Source organism: Punica granatum, chromosome 2 (genome assembly GCF_007655135.1).
Source record: "Punica granatum isolate Tunisia-2019 chromosome 2, ASM765513v2, whole genome shotgun sequence".
NCBI classification, from domain to species: Eukaryota; Viridiplantae; Streptophyta; class Magnoliopsida; order Myrtales; family Lythraceae; genus Punica; species Punica granatum.
The window spans coordinates 10,315,543-10,325,179 of NC_045128.1; the positions used below are offsets into that span (position 1 = coordinate 10,315,543).

The 9,637-nt window shown below is 42.6% G+C and overlaps 1 protein-coding gene across 1 annotated transcript; it reads right to left on the reverse strand.

Moving 5' to 3' along the window:
* Positions 1-2,008: 2,008 nt before the first annotated feature.
* LOC116195549 (leucine-rich repeat extensin-like protein 4) lies at positions 2,009-5,230 on the reverse strand. The gene has a single exon (XM_031524801.1). It carries the CDS (start codon positions 4,979-4,981, stop codon positions 2,654-2,656), a length of 2,328 nt encoding a protein of 775 aa, XP_031380661.1. The 5' UTR covers positions 4,982-5,230; the 3' UTR covers positions 2,009-2,653.
* Positions 5,231-9,637: the final 4,407 nt, after the last annotated feature.

Consider the following 9,637-nt stretch of genomic DNA (forward strand, 5'->3'; position numbering starts at 1 on the left):
TTTTTTAGATTTCAAATCTCTATATTATCTTAAAATAAAACATAGTTTACCAACTCTATCGTATCTCTGGATTTCAATAGGTAATTAGTAAAGATAGCAGGAATCCAAAAAAAAAAAGAAAAAAAGAAGGGGTTTTCATAGCTCAAAAGTATTTCTTGATTCTTAGGAGTAGAAACCTAACTTTTTAAACATCAAAAAAAGAAAATGCCAAATTTGATGTACATTCGTATCAAAGTGGGTGTAGTGCAATGACGCAGTTTTCGCCTAATAAACAAGAGGTTACATGTTCAATGAGATTACTCATTGTTTTTTATTTGATTCATAGTATTAAATTTATGGATATCCTTTATAACCGAAAAATAAAATAATAAAAATGTAGAAAAGGGCAATTAATTCCATTCCCTTTCTGTTGGTAAATGGCTTCATTAAACCTGTCTACCAATTTCCAAATGCTCATCAGATATAAACAGTCTTTTGGAAATTAAACTTTGGAGAAAATGACTTGCACATAAACACATGATATTTGGTGATCCCATGGGTTGTCTTATCACTCCCACATCTACATCCGACGCAACAACTCCAAAAACACGTACAATTTAATCCTCGCACAGGCAGACACGTAACGATCCCCGTGATCTTCGGGAACTCACAGAATCCGTCTATTCTCGGGTGTAATTCCTCATGGGTTTATATGATTACAACTTCATTTTGCCGTGGAGCTGTCTTCAGTCTAGCCTTAAGTAGCAAGATTGGGATAGTGGGTAGTATTCTAACTGTGGAGGTGGAGGTGGAGGTGGTGGTTGAAAGTACTTGAAAAGGACAATTGGGAGTAAAGTGGGTTTTTTTTTTTTCCCTCTTTTTGGGTTCATAATAATAAATTTTGTGGGGGGGTTTAATTTCAATGCTTGGCTGTAGGCTCCAATGGAGTCAATGCGGAATTTATTGTGGGAGCAAACTCACAGGTGAAGATGGCAATGGATCCAAGATCCCATCCCATCCCACTCATAGATCTAGAAAGAATGGATAAAACCAGATCTCAGTAAGCGTTTTGCTCCCCTCACGGCATCTGGCTGGGTAAAAATTAAACAGTCGAAAGGAAAAGGCTGGACATCGGATCTTTCTAAAATCAGTGCACCCGAATTGCCCGAACTCAAACCTTAATCTAATACGAACGCGAATGTAGTTCGGAACTCTGAAGCGGTCGAGATGGTTAAAAAAAAAACTCGGATTTTTCAGCTAATAATGGAGATGCTGAAGCTCATGCTCTCAACTAGAATATGCTTTATCCTCACGCCGGCCGACACTTCTTTGCCATGTCTTCTCCTTTTCTTTTAACCTTTTTTTGAGGCAATTATTTGTCTTTTTTTTTTTTCAAGAAATGGAAATTTGGTCAAAAATTGGATCGACATTCCAATTATGACGTTTCAAGGGGGGGAAAAGTGTGAGCGTTAAAGTAACAGTTTTTCAAACCCAAAAACTTTTTTTTGTATTTTTCAAATCTGCATTAAGGATTGCACATGATGCTAAGCTCGGATATATGAATAAAGAAACCATTTGAATTGAAGCAGTGACCTTGGAAGATTGAAAAATTAGCTGTTAGTAGCACCAATCAAGGAAGGACCTTTTGAGGGTCCAACCCACTCTCTCGAGTTCTTGATCCGTGCCCGAAAGATCGGTCTCTATAGTGACGTGCTCGCCTCGATCGAAAATTCAGGAACTAATTCGCATTAAACTATTGCTGACTTATCTACCCAGATGACAGCAATGGCCCCAGAATGTCTGAAAATAGACCCAAAACAGAACACGAAATGAAGCTCAGCTAATCACGGTTTAGTGCTCGGTCGGCGAACCAACATGGATGCCGAACCTGCGACAAGGACGACCGAGAGACTTTACAGACAGTGACATAGCGATCACAACCTCGCCCGAGAACCGGAGTTTGGGTCAGTGAACAAGTTTAAGCAGACAGGGAACAATCATCAATCTGGTAGTGCTGGAGAGGAGAATGTGAACTAATGGTGGAAGAAATTATCTGACTTGTGCAAATCAAATACAAGTAAAATGTTCCAATATTAAATTAAAAGCTATAAATCCAAAACAAAAAACAAAAAAAAAAAACAAGGAAAAAAATGAAACGAAAGTATGATATAAATGAGGATAATAACAATAATCTTTCCCCCCCAGCAAGAACAGCAGCAGCAGCGGCAACCGAAGACAGCAGCAGACTGTGTTGTTGTACAAGGAAAGGAGCCCTGATTATGATTTATGATTCGGTCTTCGAAGTTCAAATTCATCACCTATACATACAACTACTTATGCAACCCCTAAATCTCTGCTTTTCCTCTGATAAATTTTATTTTCACAACTCAGAAATTATCCCATAACAATTCTTCATCATCAAGTAAAAATGGAGAATATTGACTGTCTCCTCTTACCTCACTCACTCTGTACTAGTTTTCAACTCTTCTCTGTTGAAGAAACACACGGTATCCTATTCCTTGGTATGCCAGCTCAAGAATCCTTCCTTCTCTTCGATGAATCTCCACAGAAGATGAGGGTCGCCCAAATAAGAGGAAAGAGAAGACTTGATCGCCGTATGATGGGTTGGTTCGACTCAAACAGGGAGGTTAGAGGAGGAAAATTCTCAAAAGAATCAGTAGTAGGGAGGGGGCGGAGGAGATGCGTATGAGACTCCGGGGATCGGCGGCAATGGCCCTTCGTATACCGGCGCCGGAGGAGGCGGGCTCTGGTAAATGTAAGGCGATGGCGGCGAATGGTGGTGGACTGGTGGAGGTGGTGATGGTGGGCACTCAACTGGCGGAGGAGGTGATGGTGATGGGGGAGGGGGAGAATTATGATATGGTGGGGGCAGCGATGGTGATGGGGGTGGGGGTGAGCTATAGACATATGGTGGTGGAGGTAATGGTGATGGAGGAGGTGGCGGTGGTGAATTATACACATATGGAGGTGGGGGTGAAGGAGACGGTGGTGGCAAGTATGGTGTAGATGGCGGTGGCGGGGGCGGTGTTGGCGATGGTGGTGGAGGGGAGTATTCAATACATGCTGGAGGTGGCGGGGGTGAGGGCGGCGGGGGAGAATAGACAGGGGCCGGCGGCGGAGGTGGTGATAGGTATGGATAAACTGGTGGAGGGGGAGAATGTGGGGGAGGTGGGGGTGAATGTGGTGGAGGCGGCGGCGAATGGTGTGGAGGAGGAGGTGAGTGGTGTGGTGGTGGCGGTGAGCTGTAGATGGGTGGTGGCGGAGAGAACAGTGGGGGCGGTGGTGGAGATTGGCTGGGTGGAGGTGGGGGCGGGGGCCTCGGGCAGTAAATAGGCGGCGATGGTGATGGTGATGGAGGTGGTGGTGATGGTGGTGGGGGTGAGTAGACAGGTGGTGGTGGAGATGGTGGGGGCGGAGATGGTGGCGGTGGGGAAGGCGGAGGTGGAGACGGTGGTGGAGGTGATGGGGGTGGTGGAGGAGGTAAATAAACTGGTGGGGGAGGCGGGGGTGGCGGCGGTGGGGGAGGTGGTGGAGGTGGTGGTGGAGAGTAAACCGGCGGAGGGGGAGGCGGAGAGTAAACTGGTGGAGGCGGAGGAGGAGAGGACACGGGTGGTGGTGGCGATGGTGGAGTGTAAACAGGTGGTGTCGGCACAAATACCGGCGGAGGTGGGGGCGAGGGTACCGGCATAGGCGGCGACGGCGGGGGTGGTGGCGGCAGGGTCGGCACAAAAGGCTTGCACCTGAACGAGCTACAGTCCACGGGCTTAGACAGGAAGGACTTACATTGGGCCGCCGACCGCTGCACCGGCCTCCCGCGAAGACAGTTCCTCCGATCATCGAAAGCAGGAAGGCTCAAGCATACCGGTGGCTCGCCGGTGAAGAAATTGTACGAGTAGGTGAAGTTCTCCAGGTTGGGGAGCCGGCAAATGCTCTCGGGGATCTTGCCGGAGAGCCAGTTGTGGCCCACATTGAGCTGCTCGAGGCTGACCATCCCGCCGACGGACTCGGGGAGCGGGCCGACCAGCTGGTTGTAGCTGACGTCGAAGACGGTGACGTTGACGAGGCGGCCGATCTCCGTCGGGAGGCAGGACCGTAAGCCGTTGTTCATGAGGATGATCTCGTTGAGGTTGGACATGTTGGCGAGGCTGGACGGGACGCAGCCGTGGAACTTGTTGTTGGCGAGGACGATGACCGACACCGGCGAGTTGCCGAAGTTGTCGGGGAGGTCGAAGTGGAACCGGTTGTCGTTGATGAAGATGGCGTCGAGGTCCTTGTCGAAGAGCGCCGGCGGGACCGTCCCCTCAAACTCGTTAAACCTCAGATCCAGGAACTTGAGCGACGGGAGCGCGAGGACCAAGCGCGGGAACTTTCCGGCGAACCGGTTGTTGCTCAGATCCAGCTCGAACAGCAGCTTCAGCCGGCCGAACTTCTGAGGGAGCGTCCCGCAGAACCGGTTCGAGTTGATGTGGAACAAAGCCAGGTCAGTGAGCAGGCCCAGCTCCTCCGGCAGGTACCCAGCAATGTCGCCGTGGTTGAGGTCGATGCCGGCGACGGTACGGATCTTGGGGTTGTCGAGCGCGCGAGCGCAGAAAACCCCGGTGTAATTGCACACATTGGATCCGACCCAGTCGGCGGTGAGGTTAAACGGGTCGGAGAGGATGGCCTGCTTCCAAGCCTGGAGGGCCACGTAGGCCGCCCGTATCCGGGGGTTCTCGAAGACGAGGGACGGATCTACGGTGACGTTCTCCCCGCGGTCGCCGAACTCGTCCCGGTAGTAGAGGAGCTGGCGGTGGCGGATGTAGTGGGCCTCCGCGTCCGTGAGGCCGCCATGTGGCGTGATGGAGTGGAAGCTCTTGGCGGCGGTGGCGGCAGCGGATTGAACCACGGCAGCCGCAATGAGGCAGCAGAAGACGAGGAAGACGGCGGAGGAAGGCCGGAGCAGGGAATCGGAATGACGGAGGTTGCTGTTCTTGTGCCTCATCTCACATGAGACATCTGATATCTCACACAAATGCCCACTGTGTCTGCCTCAGCCTCTGTCCCTCAACAATGGAGACCTGAGCAAGACAATGTAGAGATAGAGAGAGAGAGAGAGAGAGAGAGAGCTATGGCTGTGTTAGAAGGAATGGGTAAAGGAGAAGGGGGGAAGTGGGGGATATGAGGAGATCGGAGTGAGAGTAGGGGGAGAAGGGTTTTTTGGAGGGGTGTGTGTGAGGGGATAGATAGAGAGAGACAGAGGGAGGGGGGGAAGAAGTAGAGTGGGGAAGGAGAAAAAAAATTGTAATTAATAATAAAAATAAATGATGAATAAAAAAAAAGACAATAAATCAAAAAGAGAGACAGCTAAATCACAGCTCAAACCCTTCTCCTCCTCCATCCCACACTCTCTCTCTTCCACCTTTTCCCACTTCCCTCTCAGCAATTTGGAATAATTTTCTGTGGAAAGATTTCTCATTTCTCCCATTTTCTTTTTATCTGTTTATTCTTTGGGTATAACCTACAAAGTCTTCCACATTTTGTGCCTAATGTAAATCCCAATGCACTAAGGAAGCTTCATAATCAAGCTCATTAAACTTGACCAGAAATTCTTGTTAAATTTGTGCATGTACCATCAATGTAGTATGATATGTTGCTCTAAACTGGTCGATGTTCGTGTATAATTTCTTCCCCGATGATTTATTTGAATTAAATATAATCATTCAGAATTATTGGACATATTTTATGTTATTCTTTCTTCTTCGTAAAGGCCATCTTATTCTTTTGGAATCCCTTTTTCTTATTCTTTGAAAGGAGAAAACGAAAGGGCAAAAAAAAAAAAGGGAAAACCCATTGTTTATCATACTCTACGGCCCAAAGCATGCAATAAGAACAAACACCCAAAAGAGAAAAAGGAAAAAAAAAAGATTTTGTTTAAAACTGGACTCATAATTAATCTAATCCCTAATTAGTTAACTAATTGGGCTTAATAATTAGTAATCATGATGATTCTTCTTTTAATTTTCTTTTATGCTCCAAATTATGAAGTAGTTGCACATCGATGGGGGTTGTTAGTAGTCAATGAGGGAGCCGGTCGTTGATGTTGCGCCGGGGCTCCGGCGAAGGTTTGACCGGTCACCAGCTAGCATATCATGACGAGATGAAGGGGGGATTTTCTCACGAGATTTTGGGAATTTCTCCCCGGTGAGGAGCGGGTCACGGAGGCTTTAAAACCCATTTGTTTATTATTGTGCTTTGTTCGTTAGTTTAGCTGACAATGAACAAAGCCTCTTGCGAGCGAGGAAATAGAAAAGAAAATATCACAATGTATTTCGACCTCTACATGATAGATTTGAAAGCAAAATAATAATGTTAGGATATCTTAAAAAAAAAATCGATGTCGAAATAAAATTAAAAAAAATTAAAGGTTGTGATATATAGTGGTATTTATAAATAAATATATATATATATAAAAAAAAAAAAGCAATGCCTCTTGGATTATAAATGGTACTGGTAGTCACGCGTGCCCCCAATTACCGAATTGCCCCCACGTTTCCTCGGTTTTTACGTCCTCTTGTTTGATCTGCCATCGTTGTATGGGGCTCCTTATTAGAGGAAAGTTGCTAATCCACTTTTTTTTTTTAATTCTTTTTTACTTTCAACAAATGTAGAGAACACATAATAATCACCGGAGAATTCTCATATGCCCTCCTAGGCCGGCTCAATTTCTTGCAATTATTTGATCATTTCTTCTTCTTCTTCTTCTTTTTTCTTGTGTCGTATTCTCATAAAAAAAAAGTTGATTCAATGGTTGTGACCAGAATCAATCATTCCGAGGGAATAAATCTAATCCCAAAACGCATCATAGAAGGAACATAACAAGTGAAAATCTCAATAATACTAAACGCAATAACTAGAAAAATAAATTTCCGACGAATGCTTTACTTTCATAGGTCACCTGTAAATTTTGAGATTGATAAGCGCATTACTTCTACTCAATTAATAAACCATAAAAAAGCGATAGGATGGAATCTTCTAATGTTTGGTCTTCATTAATAATCTATACAAAAATTTCAATTATAAAAAAAGAGTAGTTTATTAATCTTTACTAATGTGTAACTTTATTTCGCATCAATTTTTGTAACTTTATTTCGCATCAATTTTTGTAACTTCTATCTTGATAGTTTGACATTACAGTATCATATAAATGAATATTTTTAAAGCTGAAACTCTATGTCACCACTTTATACAATAATAAGACTGACTGTATAACTAATCACCTGGATTTATGAATGGCCTTCGGAGGCACTGGAAACTTATTGTCACCTTGACTAATACAAGGGGATTAGGATGAGCCATTTCAATATTCTAATATCTGGATTTGACACATAGAATTGAATGATCACGAATGATATCAAAGCCCCATTTTTGCAAAAATTCAAAACTAGAGACCATTAAAAACATTGAAATATAATATTTTTCCGTGTGTACCTAGTGTTTGGAAGCTCAATCGGCCCCGACTAATCCAGCTGAGTCGGGTCGACCTACTAAAGGAATAAAACTCTTACAACATAGATTTTCTCCATTCACAAATAACGAACCCATATTAGTATTGGAATATATTTTAATTTGTTAAAAAGGGACTTTTTATACACTTATCTCAATTGGCGCATTGCAGAATTTGGCATTACTTGCGTGTTATCAAAGGTTAGTTAGGACTGCATAATGAGTAATGACAACCATTGGCATCTTTGGAAACTTTCACCGTTCTCAGGTAACAATATCTGAGATATTACCATTGTTGGATGAGTCCTAATTCCTTATCGAACAGAGGCGGACCCCCTCAATCCGAGGTATCATATGATGTAGTACAACGGAATTTTCCCTTCCATTTTCCTTTATAATTTGTGAAATTACCAGTGACACTCTTCCTTTCAAAAATTAGACACACACCACAATTCATTTCGCTGATATGGCACAAAGATAACATTCACTTTGCCACAGAATCTCATGTCACGGAACTGCACAAATTGACCTGTCACCTGAGTTCTTTACCCGAACCAAATCTAACCCGATTTAAAAAAAAGGTAAAAATCAACGAAAAGAACGGTGGTGTGTGACTAATTTTGAAAATGAAGGGTGTCGCTAGTCATTTTACAACTATAAGGAGTGTCGTCGAAATTTATTCTTCTTTGTCGTGGAGAGCTTCCTTATTCTCACTCGGTGTTTCCTACCTTAAGTCGGTTCCCTACTATTTAGGCCAACTTTTGTTAGGAGATATCGTTGGGGTTTTCATAACTGGTTTTTGTACCCTTTAATTTTCTTTGGGCCCCTCTTTCTAAAAAAAACGAAAAAAGAAAATTTTTAGTTGGGCTTTCTTACAAGAAGTGATGCTGCTAATGATGATGAGGGTCACGTGAAAATTTAACCGTTATAGTTGCTGACAAAGTTAACTCAAACTTAATATTTAATGGCGCATAAAAATCAAACAAATCAAGGCCTAACCAATAAATAATCGCTTCAACAAGAACGGTAATAATGAAATAAAATAATCAAAAGAGAATGTAGTGTAATGGCGCATACCTCACATGTTGACCTAGAGATCGTAGTTTGGATACCTAATGGGACTACCTAGGACTATTTATATTAGTTATTTAGGATTTCTCTTTTCTTATACTAGATTTTAAGTCTCTTTTGTAATCGAAAAAAATAAGGTAATTTAAAATTTAAGCTTCTTCCAAGTGTTCTTTCTCTTTCTTTTTTTTTTAATTTCTAAAAATACTGAGAGTGTGAGAATAATGTTGATTTCTGGCACAAAACTAAAAACGTGAATCCTATCTACCCATATACAATCCAAAGTAAAAACCAAAAAAGAATATTACGACTTTATTTGGGAATGGAGTGGAGTTAAAGTGGTTAAATTATGGGAAAAAAGTGAGAAAAAGTAATAAAGAGTTTAGAGAAAGTTATAATTATGTTATTAAATTATGGAAAAAAGTAATGAATAGTTAAGAGAATTTAATATTAAAAATTGAATTGGATGATAATTAAGATTAAAAAAATTGAAGAAAATGAAAAAAAGTAATAATTGTGCTGTGAAGATCGGTGAAGTTAAAGTGGAGTGGAGTTAAAAAAAAATTTATTTGCCACACAAGGCCTAAATGATTGAAAAACGAGAACCTTTTCAAAATCCATGGTTAAAATACAAATGAAGATGCTCCAAATTCTAGGTAGTGACAAATGATTTTATTACCATAAAGAAATTATGATGAAAAAAACTATAAGGAGTTTCTATGAACAATGTTTAGATACGTTGTCTCACACGAAAGAATTGAGAAAGAAACTACGAACTTATATTAGGCTTGGGTTCAACAATCTATCGGCTAAAACTTTTGGGTTGCAGAGAGACGCAAGTCCGTGTAGACTCAAGTGGAAATTTTACTTGGTATCAGAGTGTGTTACGTTTTTGCACGTACGTGTGAGCTCACATCACGCCAGATTCGGCTTGAAGGCAACTAAGAGTGCGTCTCATGTTATTTAAGCCCGAGAGCAACCTGATCCAATTCCGAGGTAGCTAAAGATGCACCTCTAGTTAGGTCCGAGCGTGGAGTTTGAGACTAATTTGATGTTTGTCCCCCTCGCCCTAGCACATAAGAGAATG